The 22542-nt window shown below is 43.1% G+C and overlaps 2 protein-coding genes across 5 annotated transcripts in view; one reads left to right on the forward strand and one right to left on the reverse strand.

Annotated features, from left to right (window-relative positions):
• The window catches only part of MLC1 (modulator of VRAC current 1), a 36972-nt gene extending 23573 nt beyond the window's left edge, over positions 1–13399 (reverse strand). Inside the window, exons 1-6 of one of the 3 annotated variants that reach the window (XM_034767493.1) lie at positions 13360–13398; positions 9675–9812; positions 8708–8891; positions 4247–4336; positions 1357–1410; positions 1173–1274 (exon numbers count right to left, since the gene is read on the reverse strand). In XM_034767493.1, coding sequence (XP_034623384.1) covers positions 1173–1274; positions 1357–1410; positions 4247–4336; positions 8708–8887 — 426 coding nt within the window. In that variant the 5' untranslated portion in view covers positions 8888–8891; positions 9675–9812; positions 13360–13398. Of the gene's footprint in view, positions 1–1172; positions 1275–1356; positions 1411–4246; positions 4337–8707; positions 8892–9674; positions 9813–13359 lie in introns of all 3 variants that reach the window. The other 2 variants (XM_034767502.1, XM_034767509.1) reach the window with 2 other exon arrangements.
• Positions 13400–14030: 631 nt separating this feature from the next.
• Positions 14031–22542, forward strand: part of MOV10L1 (Mov10 like RISC complex RNA helicase 1) — an 81305-nt gene continuing 72793 nt past the window's right edge. For both annotated transcript variants that reach the window (XM_034767520.1, XM_034767528.1), the window contains exons 1-2: positions 14031–14246; positions 17677–17861. In XM_034767520.1, the coding sequence (XP_034623411.1) occupies positions 14159–14246; positions 17677–17861 (273 nt within the window). In that variant the 5' untranslated portion in view covers positions 14031–14158. The remainder of the gene's footprint in view (positions 14247–17676; positions 17862–22542) is intronic.

Raw genomic sequence — 22542 nt, forward strand, 5'->3', positions numbered from 1 at the left:
CTCAGCACCACCCCCCACCTGGGGCCATGGGGAGGGAGGAGCAGAGCTCTCAGCCCCGCCCCGGGCCATGGGAGGGCTGAGAGCAACAAGAGGGGGTGGGGCCTTGGGCTTCACCCACTGCCCATGATCCTACATCTGGCAGACACTCCCCTCCTCCCATGTAGAAAGATCATTGGGTGGTGCCAAGTCAAAACAGTGACTCTTATACCTTCCATTTATCTCAGCTGTCAGAATAGGGAGTGTGGGTAGGTTCTCCTACCATTCCTGGCTAGCAAATGCTCATTGACCTCAGCTGAGGATCTGGCCCAAGTTATATACTCTTTCTGCCTTTTGTGACTCAGAATACTACAGAAAATTTCTGCTGAATAATTCCTTCTGATACATTCCATAATATGTAGGTTTATGGGGCCAAATTAATCCCTGTTATAACTGCATTGACTGAAATAAAATTACACTATTGATGAACTTAGTCAGCAATGTGTTATGTAAAGACAGAGGAGAGGTCAGGAATGAATTTTCCCACAGGTTAGATTGGCAGAGACCCTGGGGTTTTTCACCTGCAGCATGGGACATGAGTCATTTGCAGGTTTAAAGTAGAGTAAATGGTGACTTTGTAACTTGTAACTTGTAACTTGAAGTCTTTAAATCATGATTTAAGGACTTCAGTTACTCAGCCAGAAGTTATGAATCTATTATAGGAGTAGGTAGGCAAGGTTCTGTGACCTGCAATGTGCAGGAGGTCAGATTAGATCAGGGGTTCCCAAACTTGGTTCACAGCTTGTTCGGAGTAAGCCCCTGGTGGGCTGCAAGATGCTTTGTTTACCTGAGCGTCCGCAGGTACGGCCCCTCGCAGCTCCCAGTGGCCACGGTTCACCATTCCCAGCCAATGGGAGCTGCGGGAAGCGGTGGCCCGGCCCGCGTCACTTCCCGCAGCCCCCATTGGCCGGGAACGGTGAACCGCGGCCACTGAGAGCTGAGAGCAGGCATACCTGTGGACGCTCAGGTAAACAAAGCGTCTCGTGGCCTGCCAGGGGCTTACCCTGACCAAGCCGCTAACCAAAGTTTGGGAACCCCTGGAATAGATGATCTTAATGGTCCCTTCTGGCTTTAAAGTCTCTAAGTCTATGAGAAAGACAAATACATAGATAGCTGATAATTTTTTCATAACTCACATTTATTGCCGATGGATTAAGAACAAGTTTGCATCCAAACCAAATTAAACACGTTGTTGTTACAGCAAATGTAGAAACAAATAGAATCTGGAAATTGGGTATCTGTAAAACAATTGCAAAAAGAATTTTTTTCAGCTAACCAAAGAATAAAAGATTAATAATCATATAACCTCCAAGCACTTACCACATTAACTTTGTTTCTTGCTATAGCAAAACTCACAACTGCTGAAGGAATACACTAGAAAAAATAAATGAAGCAAAAGATTAATAGAATTGCTTACAAAAAAACCCATAAATGTATGTTAATAAGAATAGTATACATGTTTCTTAGAGGATCTGGTACATATTGTAATAATTTTCCTTTATCCATTTTGCATTAGAAAGTGAATGAATAATATGAGGGAAAAAGGAGAAATAAATAAATCATAAACATATATTCAAATAATATGAAGGGTCAAACAAGCAAATAAAAGCTTGGAGATTCAGAGCAAAGGCTGCCACACTTGTCTCAAATGCAACAAGTATGGGTTGCATTTTAATATTCCAGGGGATTCAGAGCAGTAATGAACTACAGTGTCTCTCACAGTTAAGTGTATGCTGCAATAGCTAGGCTTTCAATGAAAGAACAGCGGTCTTTCTGGAGAAATGTCATGCCTTTGTTAGTTTAAATTAATTCCAGCAAGCCTAAAGTTCTAAAGCAGACAAAAGAAACCCTGGACCCTTCGTGTTATTTTAAAGAGACAAAGCCAAAGTTGTTAGACCTAAAAATTGACCAGCTTTCACGATAGTTCAATTTTGAAGATCCTTGTAAAACTAATTTGTGGGGTTATATTATGTCTTCAGAACTGTACTTGTGACCCCCGTGACTTCACTGGAAGCTGTTTATATGTGAGGGCAGAATGTGGCCTATAGCGAGTTGTACTGGGAAAAAATAGTCTACATTCCATAAAGGAAAACTTTCCTGAAGAGACCTTATTATCTCACAAGTGTTCACCCTTATGAGATTTGTATCTCATTGCAGGCTCCATTCCATTCCACACATTTAGGATGTTACTGCAGTGTTAGAAGATATTTATAAGTGAAACAGAAAACTATGAAAATAAAGTTATAGAAAATGGTTTTTAGCCAAAAAAATTAATTCCACATCATCTGTGCTTCCTTCACTAATCATTAGAGCTAGGCAATTTTTTTCAGTAAATAGCAAATTTGCTGAAAAATGCATTGTGGAGGGCACAGACATATTTGTGAATTCAGGTCAAAAATAACCCTGGGAAAAAAATATCTTGGACATGTCAAAATGTTTCATTTCAACATTTGCAAAACAACCCATTTCTACCCTATATTTGGAAAACATCCATTTTAATCAACATTTCATTTAGAAAACATCATTTCAAATTAACATTTCATTTCATAATGTCCTTTTGAATCACCATTTGAAACACTGTGGTCAATGTGAATAATATTTTTTTGTTTTTCTTGTTTCAGTGAGAAAAAAAATTCAATTTGGGTCGAAAGTAAACAAATGTTTTTTTCCAGATTTTTTAGCTCAGCCACTGAACCAAGAAACAATTATTTTTTTCAGCTCTATTAATCATCTTCTGTGTCCAAGGGATATTTTGGGTCAAATCCCAGCCCCACTGAAGTCAATGGGAGTTTTACCATTGACTTCACTGGGGCCAGGGTTCACCCTTTGAGTCCCACATTTGTACAGTGTCAATTTGCCAGTGAGAACCAGTATAACAGCAGGTTAGCATTTAGCTAACATGCTCGATAGTGTCTCTCCAGCACTTAATTTACAATTTTTAACGTTAGCAAAAAAGGAGGGAACATTTTTAAAGGAAGAAAAATGATTAAATGAGTGAAAGCAACAATCCCTTCCCCTCCCCCATGTTAACATTAACACAGGGCCTAATCCTGCTCCCACTGAAGTTAATGGGAGTTTTGCCATTGATTTCAATGGCAACAGGATCATTCCCAATTTGTAATATGTTGGTAAAAACTTTATACTCTCTTTTTGACCCATGAGTCTGACCAAGTTGCACTTGATGCAAGACACAAAGAGAAGAGGCAAAGTGAACCTTAGACTACTTTTGTTTTTCTCCTGTTGCACTCTCTGAATCACAATCTCTTCCCTGAGCTGCTTCTGTGGTCATACAGCTACACTGCCCTTTACTCAGAATAAAGAATCAGTCTTGCCCTAAATTAGAAACAAGATTGCTACATATATATATATATCACCAAAATAACAATGACACAGTAGAGTATTTCAATATACAAAGGAAACTGAGCTAACTTCATCATACCCACCGAGATCTAAAATGGAGATGATAAATGCCAGAGGAAAAATTGACCATGGTTGTGTATAGCTTAACGTGATCTGTTCTACCAACTTTATTCTTTAACTCTCAAACTGGTGTCTGTTGCAAAATTTTAATAGATGAAAAAAATTACCACAGCAGTGGAACAATATCATAAAATCCTATCTTTGTTGTTCAATGGTTAGAGTGTCAAATTATTACAGATTTTACTAATAAAGTAATAATATTTATAGAACACCTTTCATTCTGTTAACATTTAGATACCTTGGTAACGTGCACCTTATAAAACCCGAGACAGAGAGAGAGAGAGAATGAAACCCACCTATCATAATAGCATCCACCCACCAGATACAATATACGGTGAGGGACCACAAGGGAATCTTAACTGCAATTTCCTCCCTAGAGGTTTCTCTGCAGCAGGAGACAATTTATAATATAAAAAATATACATGGATATCACTGCAACCCATCCCACATCTCACTTTTGGTGAGAAACCAGGCAGCTGTTTAACAAGCACAGTATTAGTAACAATTCTTTGTGAAAACCCTTTAGCTTTAATGTACAGCGAAAACCTACATAAGGAACATTTATTGTGTGGGTGGGAGAGGAGGTATAATGTTGGATAAAATGATGATGTGGGTGGAGAAAGTTTGAGCATGAAGAAGAGAGACAGATTAAAAGGAAATTAAGTTCATAAAATTATTTATTATAGTGTGCATTCTCAGACAGCCACAGCAATTAATTAAGAATGCTTACTGAACCTGCTGCACAACGTAAATAATCCATTTCAGATGGAAAAATATTTCCCAGATAAAGTGAAAATCCAGAAGTAACAAGAAGGCAAGTCTGCAAAGCAACAATATGGTATAAATTAATGTCAAAAATGTATAAAAAGAGCAAATGGACAGATGAAAACCAGTAATCCTTTCAAAATAAAGTACTTTTGAACTTTTAATAACACAGTCTTTGTACAATTGATAATGAAGCAAAACATCAAAAGCTGTACAGGTCAAATGAACATGCTTTGCTGGCTGTTAAAACAATATTGGATTGTACAAGCACATCTGAGCTAAGTATTGTCTAATGACTTGGCAAATATATAAAGAAATACTTAGAAGGTAGTCATATCATAATTGAATTTTGAAATAGCTTGATTATAAAAATGAACCTTTTAGGACCAAAATATCAAAGGGCTCTCAACTGAACCTCTAAATTTATGCTCACAAAATTGTACATGAATGCTTTTTGGCATATAGTTTTGAACAATCAGGTTTTTACATTGTTCCAAACCTTGTATATGCAATTCAAGAATTCCGTGTGCTGAGGTTTGGATTATGAAAAAACCTTACCTGTACAAAGCTGACCAATCATAAATGTAGAGTCTGGTTTTCAATTTTGGCTTTTCCTGTTATATTTATACTAAGGCCCTCACAAATACATAATTGATTTAGAAATGTATGAATTATTATAACCCCTTTTGGAGAATTACAGTCTCACCATTTATTCAATTTTACAGGGCAGAATCCAGAATACTATTTATATGCACACATGCAAGTATTAATTGTTATACCCAATCTGGCCCATGCTCTACATGCAGAATTAAAATCAGTATGAGTTTTTGTATACACTGATGAAAGGACTGGTTTCTTACCTTTCTCCACCATACTGCCTTGCAGGGGCGGCTCCAGGCACCAGCGCACCAAGTGCGTGCTGGGGACGGCCTGCCGGTCCTGTGGGGGCAGAAGTCAGGGAGCCTTCAGCTGCATGCCTGCAGGAGGTCCGCCAGTACTGTGGCTTCGGCGTACCCGCCGCCGAATTGCCGCTGAAGCCGCGGGACCGGCGGATCTCCTGCAGGCACGCCGCCGAAAGCCGCCTGACTGCCGTGCTTGGGGCAGCAAAATACATAGAGCCACCCCTGCTGCTGTGTTTTTCTTGTTTGCAGTTTGCCCTGTGAATCTCAGTGACCCTCACCTAAATACCCTTTTAAATCATCTTGGGGTTTTTTGTTTTGTTTTTAAGAAATAGATATTTATTTTGTTTGTTTTACTGAATTCATAGATTGTGGATCTATAATCCAGGTCCACTTGAAGTCAACAGTAAAATAATCATTTTTATTTAGGTGGGAATGAACTCAGACCTTAGAAGATTAATGGGCCTAATTGGTTCAGAACATAGGAAAAACAATACATTCATGTCCCATTATTGCCTTCTTGAGTTATTTCCATGTAGGAGAGTGCAAATTCTATGGCTTCCACTCCCTAAAACTGCAGATACACCAAGATCCAAGCAAATAATGCAGATATTATCATGCTTCTACTGTTTTAAACCACTATACCACCCAATTATTCTTGTATTTTATGTATACTATATCTTGGAGGTGCTTTCAGTGCTGCATTTTATATCTTCCCACTCTGAGCAGAGAGCCAGTTTGTCAGATGGCCAATGAAAGGGAGATAGCACTGTGCCCTGGGAAGTGAATTGGCCCATTCCATGAAGAACAGGTGAGACTGAGGGTATGTCTACACTACCTGCCAAATCAGCGGGCAGCGATCGATCCAGCAGGGGTCGATTTATCGCGTCTAGTCTAGACGCAATAAATCGACCCCTGAGCACTCTCCTGTCGACTCCTGTACTCCACCGCTGCAAGAGGCGCAGGCAGAGTCAACGGGAGAGCGGCAGCAGTTGACTCACCACAGTGAAGACACTGCGGTGAGTAGGTCTAAGTATGTTGACTTCAGCTACGTTATTCACGTACCTGAAGTTGCGTAACTTAGATCGATCCTCCCTGCTAGTGTAGACCAGGCCTAACTGGCCTAAGCAGAGCATCAGACTGAGCCCACATTGAGAGACAAGCATCCGCATCTCATTCCCTTGTTGGTCCACTTTGGGTTTCATCATGGGTATGGTAGTCTGAGCCATTATCTGCTGAAGTACACCCTAAAAGAAATGGCATAATGGATGCAGGTAGAAATGATGGTTGATTGAAGATGATGATGGAGGGAAGGCAAGAGGAGGCTGAAGGGAAAAGTCAAGACTTGCCAATGTAAGCTGGACTGGAGAACTGTGGGTGAGAAAAGTGGCCAGTGGAAACATGTGACTGTGAGAACCAAGCAGAGGAAAAGACTGGCGAGTGAAGAAGAAATAGAGCTCAAGAACAAATATGCTGAGTTGTAAAATGAAGGAGGGGCACAGAAGGCAGTAACTAACTAGGTGGGAGGGCAAGGAAGAAGAGAAGAGTGGCTACTCCTACAAGAAGAGGGGAAGAGTTCAGAGCCACGGAGGACAGAGGATGACTTGCAGAAGATTGCAAGGGAGAACAAAAGACAAGGGGACTTGCAGCAAGAAAGAACAGAAATCAGGCCAGACAATCACACTAACACCAGGAAGAGGCAGGTCTATGTGACTGGTGACTCTCTACTAAGAAGAACTAACAGGCCTGTCACCACAGCTGATCCAGAGAACAGAAGGGTGTGCTTTCTGCGGGAAGCTAAGATATAGGATGTGGACCTGAGGGTGAAGAGTATCCTAGTTGGAGCAGGAAAGAATCCATGATTGTCCTTCATGTGGGAACAAATGATGCTGCTAGATTCTCACTGGAATCTGGTAGAATTGTAGTCATGACTGGAGTACAGGTATTGAAGAGTATGTGCTGTTCGGGAAAGACAGAAATAAAGGAAAGGTGTGGAGTAGCATTGTATATTAATTTTGAGGTAGACTCTAAAGCAGGGGTCGGCAACGTTCGGCATGCGGTGTGCCAGGGTAAGCACTCTGGTGGGCCGGGCCAGTTTTATTTACCTGCTGACGCGGCAGGTTCGGCGGGAAGCGGCGCGGGCGAGCGATGTGCTGGCCGCGGCTTCTGGCCGCGGCTTCTCGCCGCCCCCATTGGCCCGGGACAGCGAACCGCGGCCAGTGGGGGCCACGATCAGCCGAAACTGCCGCGTCAGCAGGTAAATAAAACTGGCCCGGCCTGCCATGGTGCTTACCCTGGCGAGCCGTGTGCCGAATGTTGCCGACCCCTGCTCTAAAGCAATTAGAAGTGATGGAATGGATAAAAGAGAGTCTGTTTGAGTCAAAATCACTTTCAGAAAGAAAGCTGTCAAAGGGTCCCCTGGGATAGTGCTTGGGGTGTGCTATAGATTCCCAGGATCCAATGTGGATAGAGACCTTTTTAATGTTTTAATGAAATAAATACTACTGGGAATTGTGTGATTATGGGAGACTTTAACTTCTCAGCTATAGATTGGAGGACAGGTGCTACTAATAATAGTAAGGTCCAGATTTTCCTGGGTGTGATAGCTGACAGATTTCTTCACCAAATAGTCACCAAACCAATAAGAGGTGATGCCATTTTAGATCTAGTATTGATGAATAGCAAGGACCACATAGAAGAACCGGTAGGGGACTGCCTTGGTTTGAGTGATCATGAGCTAATTCAGTTTAAACTAAATGGAAGGATAAACAAAACTAAATCTGTAACTTGGTCCTCGATTTCAAAAGGGCAAACTTAAAAAAAAAACAAGGGAATTAGTTAGGGAAGTGGACTGAACTGAAGAACTCAAGGATCTGAAGGTGAACGAGGCTTGGAATTACTGTAAGTCAAAGTAATGGCAGGAAACAGAACAATTTCCATTTTAGCAAACACAAGTGAAGGAAGAAAGAGAATGGAGCCTCCTTCACCACCAGACTCCATGTCACCTTCCTCACTGTCTGGATAAACTTTGGTTTGAGGGGTAACCTTCAGAAGAATCCTCTTCAAAGGTTCACTAGACTATGAAAGAAAGGGGCAGAACACCTTTCCAAGTTGTCCCTTTCACTTAAGAAGACAAAGGCACCAGCACCTTTGGGCCCCTGGGAGAGATCCTGACCAAGAAAAGGATCAGTCACCATCTTGCTGGGAGACTGTGTCCTGATATTTGCCACTAACAGATTTATGTTCTCAGATTGTGATGTTTGGACACTACAGGTCAAATTCAGCCTTGGTATAAAACCGCTGCCTTGAACAGATTTACAAAAGTGATGTATTTAGCTAGAAAATGTATTTATAGTTGCTAAATATATTTCTGTTTGAACATAGAATTTTAATATTTATACATTTTCATCTCCTGAACATCATCAGTGAAGAGATTAATTTAATTAACTTTCCCAAAAGGAAAAACTTTACAGTTATCAAGACTTTCCTTGCAGTATGAAATGCAATAGTATGTTTAAAATACTTACCCCCATCAACAAAGAAAAGATCCATGTTCTATAACTAAAACAAGGATGAAACCTCGTTGATATCTGAAGGTCACTAGATTTGATATCTGGTACATAATTTCCATTCTCTTGCTTTCCACGCTCCAAAGTTGGCATCCTGTCATAATTAAATTCTTCTCTGTAACCTTCTTCCCTGGTCATAACACTTTATAGAGGTAAATTTTTTTAAAAACCATGAAAATGCAAACTAAAAGCAGATACCAAAAAGTGTGGTCTTGTTTTTGTACATCCTTAGACACATGAGCACTAAAACTGCTCTTCATCCAGTTAGAATTTAATAAATTAAATAATAAACTAATAATAATAATAATAATAATAATTAGTGCTTAGCAGTTTACATCTTCAAAGTACTGTACAAACATTAACTAATTAAGCTCTATACAAGAAGAGAATTTCCTATATCCATAGTCAACAATACTATACTGTAGTGTAAATAAAAGTGTTTATGTCTAAAACACTTTTTTGTTTACACTGTAGTTAATTTCATAAAATTGGATTTAAGAAAGATCTTTAGAAGAAGATTTAGAGCAAAAGAAAATTAGCATTTAGTGATTTAAGTGTAAACTTTGTAGATATATCTAAAACTAAAGGTTTTTTTCTTTTAAACATTATTAAGAGACTGTGAAGTTTTTCTAAACATGTTTATATCCCAATTTTCATTTGGCTTTAAGCATCATCCTCAAAGATCTAAAAATTATATTTAGACTTTAAAATGATTCAGATGGACTCATTTATTCAGAATACTTCAGTTATAACATATTTTATTGCTTTTTTAAAATGGTATCTAGTAACAATCATTAGATTTGTAAATTTAGCTAATTTTTTTGTTCACTTCTCTCTTTTCCAACCCATTCTGATGCCTTCAATAATAGGCAGATTATTATAATTTATTGTACAGTTTTCAACAGTTAAAAACCTGCATGCTTACCTTAAATTGAAAAGTTAGTTGTCAGTTTAAAATAGTTTTGTAAGTAGAATTGTCTGTACACTTTGTGATATTCTCACTGCTCAGTGATTCATTCTGCCGTTGAAAAGTTTGCTCTTCCACTTTGGCTTTCAACAACATCTATTCATACGGAACAAAAGCACAGCAAAAACTGCAGTTAAGCCAGGGAACAGGGTAATGCCTCCTGAATTTTAATGAAGAGAATACACTGGAAGATGACTGTACTATATTCTCATAAACCTGATTCCAAATCAAACCCATAGGTATGCAAACATTTAAACTTTATGTTTTTCCAAATGAGTGTGCTACATTATAACAGACATTTAAATAAAATATATATAATAAATTTAACAAAGTTATATATGTTACCATATCCAATAATTATGTTTTACATAGAATTATTTCCAAATAATTTAGTTCTTATTTTACAGTAGAGAGAACACTTGAAAGTATAGTGTTTTCTTAAATAAAGTTTATAAGAGAAAAAGTTTATGCACTTCAGGGTGTTTAACAAATATATATTATTTCAGAAACTCCGTGTCTACCAAGAAGAATGCTTTGCCTCTTTCCAATGAATTTTTTGTGAATATATTTTGATGACTAAATCTTGGTTTTCTCAGAATGTTCAGATAAACTTTGCACATTTTACTCATATTGGCACTGAGCCTTACAGAACATAGCTTTAGTCAAACAATACAATTAACATTCTAGTAGGCAACAGTAACATGCAATAGTCATGGTCCAACTGAATCCCTTCTTTCTGCTTATTAGGAAATGAAAAAATACAGGAATGCATCTACCCTCAAGATATTGGCATCATGACAGCTACAGCAATTAGAGGGTCTTTTGTACACACTTAAAACTGCACTGTAACCAATAAACAGTTCAAACTGCAGTATACTGAAAAAACAGCACCTTTCAGAGTATGCTTCAAAAACTCCAGAAAAGCCATCATTTTTCAATATGTACTAATATTAAACATTAAATTCTTCAACAAAAAAGGTGAATAACAGCCACTATTACAAAAAAAATCAAATAATTAAAATTTGACAATTGTTTTGAACAGACTAAAGACTTAGCAATTCATCATGTATCATAGATGACTGTAGTTTATTCTGAAGATACACTATGTAGCTTAGCACAGATTGGCCCTAAATAATTAATCCTATGTTCCTTTTTGTTCATGGAAGAACACTATGCAAATATTTCTACCATCTGTGTCTTTCTTCAATGATAAAATAGATAATAATTGCATAGTGTGATCCTCAATAAAATATTATGGGACTGGCAGGTTGCTTCCGTTAGTAAGAGAAACTCATAATGACATTTTTCAGAGTAGCAGCCGTGTTAGTCTGTATCCGCAAAAAGAACAGGAGTACTTGTGGCACCTTAGAGACTAACAAATTTATTTGAGCATAAGCTCTCGTGGGCTACAGCCCCCTTCATCGGATGCATGGAATGGAAAATACAGTAGGAAGATATATATATACACAGAGAACATGAAACAATGGGTGTTACCATACACACTATAAGGAGAGTGATCAGTTAAGGTGAGCTATTATCAGCGGGAGAGAAAAAGGACTGTTTGTAGTGGTAATGAAAATGGCCCATTTCCAGCAACTGACAAGGAGATGTGAGGAACTGTAGGGGGGGAGGGGAAAGACACAGAGTTTCTGAAATAATATCTATTTGTTAAACACCCTGAAGTGCATAAACTTTTTCTCTTATAAACTTTTTTAAAAAAACTATTTCCCCATGCTTATTCTCCCCCCTCCCCCCCAGTTCCTCACATCTTTTTGTCAATTGTGTATGGTAACATCCATTATTTCATGTTCTCTGTGTATATATATATCTTCCTACTGTATTTTCCACTACATGCATTTGATGAAGTGGGCTGTAGCCCACAAAAGCTTATGCTCAAATAAATTTGTTAGTCTCGAAGGTACCACAAGTACTCCTGTTCTTTTTGATAATGACATTGGGTATTTCTTTAATGTAATCCTGCTTATTTATAAAGACTGTACAAAGTCCTCTTTCTCTGAACAAATTAGAAATCAAACAACAGGAGACTGGTTTCATTCCTCACAGTTCCAAGCTTCTTTCAGTCAGCACTTTACCCAAAAGTTCTCTCTCTTAGCTTTTATCAAAGGGTTATGTTACCAGGGCTTCTCTGGCTCTCCATGAGGCTGCTTTTCTCCATCTCTATGTCCTTCTGAGTGTTTTTACCTCATCTCTCTCAGACACGGACACGCGCTACTCTTCCAAACCAATGCCCCAGCGTAAGAAATATTTGAAGAACACTACTCAATCTCAGTTAAAAAAGGAAGACTGGGGAAAATGCATAATCGAAACTCAAGATACTGAACTGAAGAACTGATAAAAATATGGTAAGCAGATTCACTAAAATTACATTTCCCCTGGAGTCATTGATTGAAAGAAAAATAATGAAGGAAAAATACATATTTTTTCCTCCTAAATCAGATTAAAAATATTTGGTGTAAAATTTAATTATGCCAAGTTTCAAAACAAGCAAAAACAATAATTCTGATAAAATCCTGTAAAATTTAGATGACATGAGAATAAATAATCTATATAAGAATCTGTATAATAACATGCTACATTTGTATGTCTGACTATCTTCCCTCAAGGTGTTTATGTACCACTTCTAGTGGCTGTAATGACAGACATGCTCAAATGAGCAGGTACATACGTCACCCTTGAAAGCATGAACTGGCAGATAAGGGTGCAAACATCCTAGGCACAGTATAGGGTTTCCAGGCATCCGGTTTTTGACTGGAACACCCTGTCGAAAAGGGACCCTGTTGGCTCCAGTCAGCACCACTGACCAGGCCGCTGAAAGTCCAGTCGTTAGCGCAGTGGGGCTAAGGCAGGCTCCCTGCCTGCACTGGTTTTGCGTGGCTCCTGGAAGTGGCTGGCATGTCCAGCTCGTCTGGCTCCTAGGCGCAGGGGCGGCCAGGGGGGCTCCGCACGCTGCCCCTGCCCCAAGCACCAGCTATGCAGCACCCCAAACCCCTCATCCCCATCCCAGAGCCCACAATCCCAGTCGGAGCCCTCACCCCCTCTTACACCCCAACCCCTTGCCCCCAACCTGAGCCTCCTTCTGCACCCAAACTCCCTCCCAGAACCCACATCCTGCACGCCCTCCCACACCCCAACCCCAGCCCAGAGCCCCCTTCTGCACCCTGAACCCCTCATTTCTGGTCCCACCCCAGAGCCCACACCCTCAGCTGGAGACTCTCCCACATGCCAACCCCAACTCCATACCCCAGCCCGGTGAAGGTGAAAGTGAGTGAGAGTGGGTGAGAGCGAACAACAGAGGGAGGGGGAATGGAGTGAGGGGGGCCTCGGAGAAGGGGCAGAACTTCAGGGAATGGGCGGGACAGGGGACTGGGCAAGGGTGTTGGGTTTTGTGCGATTAGAAAGTTGGCAACCCTAGCACAGTACAGAATTATGGAAAGACAGTTATAGGAGCACACCAATAGGAGGGTACAAGGGTATCTTTGGCTCTGTGGTATCTCCAAAATAAATCCACTTCTGTGATGTCAGGAGACAGGGTTTGGGTCCATCTCCAATGACCAAAGCACTGGATTTAGTGCTACTCTGCATCCCTCCACAGCATTCCCCTGACAGCTACCCAGACCAGCACCTTGTAAATTGTGGCCTCCCCTTCCAGCTGCATCATGGGCCCTGCACCAGCCAAGGTTCCTGTGACTAGGGCTTGTTATCATTAGAAACTCGAGTTCCTGGCTCATGCCTGCGAATAGCAACGGTCCTTATGGGTCAAGAGCACAGAGATGGTAACACCCACAGGTTTCCTGCCCCTGCTGTGCATCACCCCATGGCTTGGCCTCCTACTGTGGGTACACCCCCCCCCAGGCAAGTCAGGCCCCCGTGGCATGTGGAAGTGGGGCACCCCAGGGAAGAGGCCACAATGGCTTGTTCAGAGGTGGTGGGCTCCCTAGGGCATGTGAAGGAGTCTGGCCCCGTAGGGGAAGGATCCATCCCCGACCTTCAGAGCAGGGGGGCGGAGCTTGGATGCCCAACACAGCAGGGAACAACCCTCCTGCCCAGCGCTCTGTGTGCGAGGGGCGCTGCCCTGCATGTGACCTCGGGACCTGCACCGCTGCCGCTTCTACCAGGGCCTCGGGCTGCGACAGAGAACAGCTGTTAGAGCCCCCGCGCGCAGAGCCCACTACTGCGCCTGCGCAAGGTTAGGCTCTCAGCCCCTTTCGCCCCCCCTCCCCCCGCGACGAACCGCCGCCGCGCCCACGTGGGGGGAGGGAGGCGTGCCGTCACGTGACTCCGGGAAGCAGCGCCTGAAGCCGGGAGTAGAGCGGGTGTGGGGCGTGAAGCTTCCATCGAAGTTCTCAGGCTCCTGCCTAGCGTCTGGAGGCCGCAGGTGGCGCGGGCGGGCCCCAGCGCTCGCGCCCCACTCAGGGCTGGGGATGCTCCAGCTGCTGTCCAGAGCCCTGGCCTACTTCTGGCGGCGGGCAGACGGGGAGGGACTCGGAGAGAAGCGGCCGGCGGCCACAGGTATCGCTCCCTGACTCGCCGCAGCCCCGCGGGCAGGCCTGTGAGGCCAGCTCCTCTCCCCGCGATGCTCCAGGCTGAGCTGCCTGCGTCACGCGCCTCCCTGTGGGACCAGTAGTCCCTGTGGCTGGTCAGAGGTGAGGGGGGCTCCAGCCTGTGCCATTGATGCCAGCTGTGCTTTGTGCTGCGGGTGCGGGCAGGGAGATCCTGTCCCTAGCTCTGAGCTGGACAGGCCCCCAGCCTGGAGAGGTCTCTGGGGGGCAGAGAGACGGGGACCTGTTCTTAACCAAGTAACTTGTCTGGTTTATTTCAAAATACCAGTCAACAAATATCCGGCCTGTCTGCCGGTAATCAGCTCCCTGTGGCGGCGGTAGCACAAAGGCGCCTTCTTTGCTGTGTCACTTGTCTAGTGTTAAGAGGTAGCACCTAATGGTCTGAGCACAGGATAGGGAGTTGAGAAACAAGGATCTTGTTCCAGAGCTCCAGGACTGCCGTTGACTTGTGTGATTATGGGCTCCCACATCTTTTATCGTTGGTGCCTCAGCTTCCCCATCTGGAAATTGGGATAAAAATGTGTAGCACCTACGTTACAGGGGTATTCTGAAGCTTCCTTTCTGTTTTCAGAGTACTAGATAAAAGGTATTGTTGGAATGTTGGTTTACCTCTGTTCAGAATAACCCAGTAGTTTATTTCTCCAATTAGAAGTTCATGTGAAGAAATATAATGTATGTGGGTTTTGTCTTGTTCTTTGTATAGCGGGGCGGGCAAACTTTTTGGCCTGAGAGCCGTATCGGGTTTTCTAAATTGTATGGAGGGCTGGTTAGGAGAGGGGGTCATAGCCCGGCCCCCCATCTCCTATCTGCCCTCCAGCCCCCTCTCCCCCCGGGACTTCGGCTCCATCCACTCTCCCTGTTCCCTGACGGCCCCTCTGGGACCATGGCCTCATCCACACACCCCCACTCCCTGTCCCCTGACTGCCCCTGGTCTCCCGCCGCCCCATCCAACCGCTCCCCTTATTCCTGATGGCCCCCCCGGGATCCCTGCCCCATCCAACCACCCCTTCTCCCTGTCCCCTGACTGCCACCGGAATCGCTGCCCCTGACAGCCCCCTGCTGCCCCATCCAACCCCCCCTCCTCCCTGACTGCCCCCCGGGACCCGGCCCCCATTCAACCCCTTGTTCCTACCCCGACTACCCTGACCCCTGCCCACCCCCCGAACTCCCTTGCCCTCTAACCAACCCCCCCTACCCCCTTACTGTGCTGCCTGGAGCACCGGTGGCTGGCGGCGCTACAGCCACCGCCGTCACCACGCAGCACAGAGCATCGGGTCAGGCCGAGCTCTGCAGCTGCGCTGCTCCAGGAGCTCACAGCCCCACTGCCCACAGCATTGTGTCGGCGGTGGAGCGAGCGAGCTGAGGCTGCAGGGGAGGGGGGACAGCAGGGGAGGGGCCATGGGCTAGTCTCCCGGACCAGGAGCTCAGAGGCCAGGCAGGACGGTCCCGTGGGCTGAATATGGCCCGTAGTTTGCTCACCCCTGTTGTATTGGGTTCTAATGAGACTTTCTAAGAGAACATTTCCTCACAGTTTAGGTTATTTATGCTCCACTCTGGGTAGAATTCCTGGCTGTTGCATAATTGTGTCGAAGTTTCCAATTCCAACTGTACAATTCACTTCTATCAGAAGACCTTTATGCTTGTCTATTTTCAAATAGTGTGTTCTGTGGTTATTGTTGCATAAGATACCACAGGAATGCTAGTTTACAAGGCATCGTCTCTGTAGATTGGGGCATCAGAAAATTTGTTTGTGTGGGACTATTCTTTCTTCAAACGAGAGGGTTTAGATTTAATACCATTGTAAAAACCCCATCCAAACAGCAACACTGATGATTTTTTAAAGGAACACTGTCAGCATAGTTTAAATTTTTTTGTTTTTGAAAGAGAAATTTTAAAAGACAACTTGATTCTATAGAGAGAGTCAGTTTGAGAAATTATGGGTGGCATTCTCCCAACCATCTCTCCAAGCCCCTCTGTGCTGCTCCATCCCTGTACAGGAGCTATAAACAGCCTGCTAGGTATTGGAGGAGAATTTCTTCAATGGGGCTGCTGGAGGCATCCCTTCGCTGGATCCCAACACCATATTCCCTGGCCTAGAATGTACCTGTATAGGTGGGGTTTGGGGCTATAGCAATTCTGATGTGCACCAGAAGCATAGGCAGCCCTGGGGAACCTGTATTGACTTAGAGCTGCTCCTCAGGCTTCCTAAATAACAATTGGGCCATATGGGTCTCCAGATAAGCACCGAATAGAGTGGGCATGAAGGTGGCTTACTAAAACGTGCAGCACTAAGAAATTTGTTTTCAGTGTCTAAAATTAGTGTAATGCAAAAAGCAAGCAAAAACCATAGATGTGTAACTTGGGATTCTTAAAATACTGTAGCTTTAATAATTTAAGGTGTTGTTAGTAACAGGTTATCAAATTTGTTTGAGACATGAATTGAGATTTATTGCTCTTGGCCAGTGAAAATGGCCAAGAGCAATTGACCATCAATTTAACTTTTGTTTCTAGTCAGTTTCACTTTCTAAGTCTCAAACTGTAGCACAGTACAGTTGAGTAAACTCACAAGGATGGTGACAGCCAAAAAAGTACAATTTTTCCTTTCCCCCGTTGGTTTTCAAAATGTAAAATCACTAGGACTGTTTGTATTTCCAGAGGTGTAGCACAAAATCTCAGCCCTTATCTTAAATAAATTTGCTGACCTACAGCAGTACCTTAGATCAGTGGTTCTCAACCAGAGGTACGTGTGTACACAGAGGTATTCTAGGAGGTACATCAACTCATCTAGATATTTGCCTAGTTTTACAATAGGCTACATAAAAAGCGCTAGAAAAATCATTACAAAATAAAATTTCATACAGACAGTGATTTGTATATAGAGAAGTATAAACTATAGACTGAAATCTAAGTACAATATTTATATTTCAATTAATTTATTTTATAATTTATGGTAAAATTGATAAAGTAAGCAATTTTTTCAATAATAGTGTGCCGTGGCACTTTCATATTTTTATGTCTGATTTTGTAAGCAAGTAATTTTTAAGTCAGGTGAAACTTGGGGGTATGCAAGACAAATCAGACTCCTGAATGGGGAACAGTAAACTAGAAAGGTTGAGAGCTACTGTCTTTAATTATTAGAACTATTTTTCAGAATCCAGTTTTATATATCATTTATGCTGATTGCTTACTGTTCACATTCCTCACAACTTAGACTTTGAAAATAAATTTCTCAGGTTCAGTGTGGCAATATTTTGGTTGCAAACAAGTTGAGAATTGTTTCCATTACATGGCATTTATGATAACTACCACAGTTATACATTTTCATGGAAAAAATAGTTTTGTTTTTATATAAGCATCTAAACGTATTTTCCCCCTTTCAGATGATAAAGAGTTAAAAACCGTACAAGGAGTAGTGACAAGATTTTGCCATGATTATGGGATGATTGATGACTTGATTTGTTTCACAAGTGATGCTGTGATGAGCGGTGTGCCACTGAACATTGGCCAGAAAGTCATTGCTATTGTTGAAGAGGATAAAACATCTAATGGATTGAAGGCGATCAGGGTAAGACATGAATGAGTAGTTCAATTGGTCTAGCATTTTGTATTATGAACTGCCTTTGTAAGGAAACTTCTTTAAAGATTTTTCTGTCTGGATGATTTCTGAAGTAGTTGTTTGTATTACTGTGGTCAGGTTTACTTGTCACAGTGCCTTTAATTATTGGGGTCCCACACTACCAAACGTGCATCCAAATTACTCATTTAACCCTTTTTCCCATTGAAGGGATGGGCGGGGTAGGGAATGCCCAAAATGTCAGGGAGAAGAGAAAAGGATACATTTCGTTGAAATGATAGCTGGACAATATGTAGGACACTAAGCCTCATAATTTTTTTTTAATTTCAGTGCCTTGGACACCCCAAATGAATTCCCTGTTTCTGATAGGGCCTTACCAAATTCACAGCTATGAAAAACGCATCATGGCCTGTGAAATATGGTCTCCCCCCATGAAATATGGTCTTTTGTGAGCTGTATAGCATACGATAAAAGATTTCATGGGCGAGACCAGCGTTTCTCAAATGGGGGGGGGGTCCTGACCCAAAAAAGGGAGTTGGGGGTCACGAGGTTATTTTAGGGGTGTTTCAGTATTGCCACCCTTACTTCTTCACTGCCTTCAGAGCTGGGCAGCTAGAGAGTGGTGGCAGTTAGCTGGGCATCCAGCTCTGAAGGCAGCATTGCCGCCAGCAGCAGCGTAAAAGTAAGGGTAGCAGTACCACAACTCCCCCTACAATAACCTTGTGACCCCCCCAACTCCTTCTTGGGTCAGGACCCCTACAATTACACTGTAAAATTTCAGATTTAAATAGCTGAAATAATGATATTTATGATTTTTTTTTTAAATTCTATGACCATGAAATTGACCAAAAGGGACTGTGAATTTGGTAGGGCTCTACTGATATAGAAGATTAGGACCTGATCCTGCAATCATTATTTATGTGAGAAATTCTAAGAAGCGTTCTTGTGTTTGCAGGATTGGGTCCTTGATTTCCATGTGCTGTAGGATAATACATATATAGACGGCCCTGATTTTGCAAATGGGCATGGGATTTATGGATTTTGATGTGGGATTCTAATTTAGAAATATAGCAACTGTATAGGAATCATCTTACTGATAGGAAAATGTCATTAAAAATAAAACCAATAGCAAGTGAAAGTATCTTATTGTCTTGTCCCATTACACTGTTTATCAGAGTAACTAAAATTTAAGTAAAATAAGATAATTAAAGATGATTGAGATTTTAGAAATTATAGATGACAAAACAGTTTAAGTATAAGTTTCCCCATGGAGCAGAATAGGAACATGTATCTTCCCTTTTCTTATGAGAGTTGGATCAGTATTCCATTTCTTTTCAAATTTTATTGTTCCTCACCTTCTCCAAAAATGAGTGACACAAACTGAAATAAGGTGAAAACAAATTGGATTAGGAACTAATCCCAATTGATATAAAATAAACCCTGAGGCACTCATACCTTATTCAGACCTGGGTATTGTTAATAATTTAAATTACCTAATGTTTCTTTAAGGTTGAAAAGTGTATTGGTACTTGTCAATTCATATAACTGTAAATGTATTCATAAGAATATCTTTACCTTCCTATATAAAAATGTGTAAGAGGAAAACTTAAATATCGCCGGTCTACAATTTTTGAGAAGTCGTCTGCTTCAGAGATAAAATGTGCTATTTATTATATATTTTGATGTGCTGAATTCAAATATGACAATTAAAACAACTGATTGGCTACTGTTTCTAAGATATTTAAGTTTTTACATTTTATGTCTGTCTATTGTGTAGATAGTAGAGTTTTAATCATAAATTGTAAACTTAGGTCTTTTCATGTGTTTATGGTTGCTTTACATCAGGCCTGCACAACTCATAAAGTGGCGAGGGCCATATTACTCCAAAGAAAACAGCTGAGGGCCGAAACCCCCCCGAGAGCTGCCAACCCTGCCCCAGCGCCACCCAAAACACAACACCGCGCCACCCGCCCCACAAAAACACTCCCCCTGGCGCCGCCGAAACCCCCCCAGCGCCACCTGCCCCGCAGAAACAAACCCTCCTTCCCCAGCGTCACCCCACCAAAACAGCAGTATTGAACCTCGGTAATTTGTTATAGCGGGCCCCAAAGGTAGTATAATTAAGGTAAAAGAAAAATGTCTTTTTGCTAGAAGTAGAATAAGATCTCTCCCCCCCCCATTTTGTAATCAATTGCCCTGTTGAATGAATGAGGTGTAAATGAGGAAGGTGTGGAAGGCAGGCACCTCCAGACAGCTGCAACACTTGGAGAGGGCTCTAGGATTTTTGCCACTCCAAGCAAAAAATTTTTTGGCCACTCCCACGTTTTTTTTTCGTGCCCCTCTGCCCCCGGCCCCGCCGCAACTCCACCCCTTCTGAACCCCTTCCCCAAATCCCCAGCCCTGCCTCCTCCCCCAGTGTGCCGCATTTCCCCCCCACCATTGCTTCCTGCGGGCCCCCCGTGACCTCCCGCCCTAGCTCACCTACACTCCACCTGCTCCCCCTGGTGTGCTGCTGGTCCGCTTCAGACGGGCAGAGAAGTGGAACAGTGGTGCGTTCAGGGGAGCAGGCGGAGCGGAGGTGAGCTAGGGTGGGAGGGTGCAGGAAGTAACGGGGGGGGGGGGAAGGGTAGAGGAACCGCTCCAGCTCACCTCTGCTCCACCACCACCACCTCCCCCGAGTGCCCCGACACTCGGCTTGTCCTCCCTCCCAGCCTTGCTGCATGAAACCGCTGTTTCGCACACGGCAAGCCTGGGAGGGAGGGGGGAGAAGCGGAGTGGCGGTGGCACTCTCAGGGGAGCAGGTGGAGCGGAGGCAAGCTGGGGCAGTGGGGGCACTATTTCCCCATGCCCCAGAGTCGGCGCCTATGATGGCCGGTGCCAGAATGCCGCCCCTAGAAATGTGCTGCCCCAAGCACCTGCTTGTTTTGCTGGTGCCTGGAGCTGGCCCTGGGAAAGGGGATGGGAGCCAGATCAGTAGAACAGGTCAGCCACCGATTTGCCGCTCGCCTCCTCAGCCTCCCTCCCCCGGCTCGCCGACTTACTCCCTGCGACTACCTGCCCATTTGCCTACTCACCCCCCCACGGGCCGCACAGTGAGCCCACCTACTCAACCCACGCGGGCCGCACAGTGAGCCCACGCGGGCCGCATGTTGTGCAGGCCTGCTTTACATGATAATATTTCACCTGTCCTGTTTATGTAACACTTTAAAAATCAGCAAAAGGGTTATATAAATAAAATTTATTATGAAACAAAAGGCAAAAAACTATTATGTACATAGTTTAGTCCTATTCAGTGTCTACTCGGCGCTTCTTGGTTTGTCTCTTGTATTCATTAAATGGAGCATCTCTTGTCACTGTCCAGCAATAGTCTGCAAGCATTGATGGGCTCCATTTGCCCTGATCGTGTTTCTCCATTGTTACAATGTCCCGGTGAAATCGCTCGCCGTGCTCTTCGCTCACTGCTCTGCAGTTTGGTGGAAAAAAATCTAGATGAGAGTGCAAAAAATGTATCTTTAGTGACATGTTGCAACCCAGGTTTTTGTATGCCTTGAGGAGGTTTTCCACCAACAACCTGTAGTTGTCTGCCTTGTTGTTGCCGAGAAAACTTATTGCCACTAACTGGAAGGCTTTCCATGCCGTCTTTTCCTTGACAACGCAGTGCATGGTCAAATGCATCATCTCGAAGAAGTTCACGAATCTGAGGACCAACAAAGACACCTTTCTTTATCTTAGCTTCACTTAACCTTGGAAATTTTCCACGGAGGTACTTGAAAGCTGCTTGTGTTTTGTCAATGGCCTTGACAAAGTTCTTCATCAGACCCAGCTTGATGTGTAAGGATGGTAACAAAATCTTCCTTGATTCAACAAGTGGTGAATGCTGAACACTTTTCCTCCCAGGCTCCAATGACTGTCGGAGTGGCCAATCTTTCTTGATGTAGTGGGAATCTCTTGCACAACTATCCCATTCGCAGAGAAAACAGCAGTACTTTGTGTATCCAGTCTGCAGACCAAGCAAGAGAGCAACAACCTTCAAATCGCCATAAAGCTGCCACTGATGTTGGTCATAGTTTATGCACCTCAAAAGTTGTTTCATGTTGTCATAGGTTTCCTTCATATGGACTGCATGACCAACTGGAATTGATGGCAAAACATTGCCATTATGCAGTAAAACAGCTTTAAGACCCATCTTCGATGAATCAATGAACAGTCTCCGCTCATCTGGATCATGAACGATGTTGAGGGCTGCCATCACACCATCGATGTTGTTGCAGGCTACAAGATCACCTTCCATGAAGAAGAATGGGACAAGATCCTTTTGACGGTCACGGAACATGGAAACCCTAACATCACCTGCCAGGAGATTCCACTGCTGTAGTCTGGAGCCCAACAGCTCTGCCTTACTCTTGAGTAGTTCCAAATCCCTGACAAGGTCATTCAGTTCACCTTGTGTTATGATGTGTGGTTCAGAGGAGGAGGATGGGAGAAAATGTGGGTCCTGTGACATTGATGGATCAGGACCAGACGTTTCAGCCTCTTCCTCATCTGACTCAAGTGAGAATGATTCTGGTGCATCAGGAATCGGCAGTCCTCTGTGGGGTACTGGGCGTATAGCTGATGGAATGTTTGGATAATGCGCAGTCCACTTTTTCTTCTTTGACACACCTTTCCCAAC

The sequence above is a fragment of the Trachemys scripta genome, chromosome 1 (genome assembly GCF_013100865.1).
Source record: "Trachemys scripta elegans isolate TJP31775 chromosome 1, CAS_Tse_1.0, whole genome shotgun sequence".
NCBI classification, from domain to species: Eukaryota; Metazoa; Chordata; order Testudines; family Emydidae; genus Trachemys; species Trachemys scripta.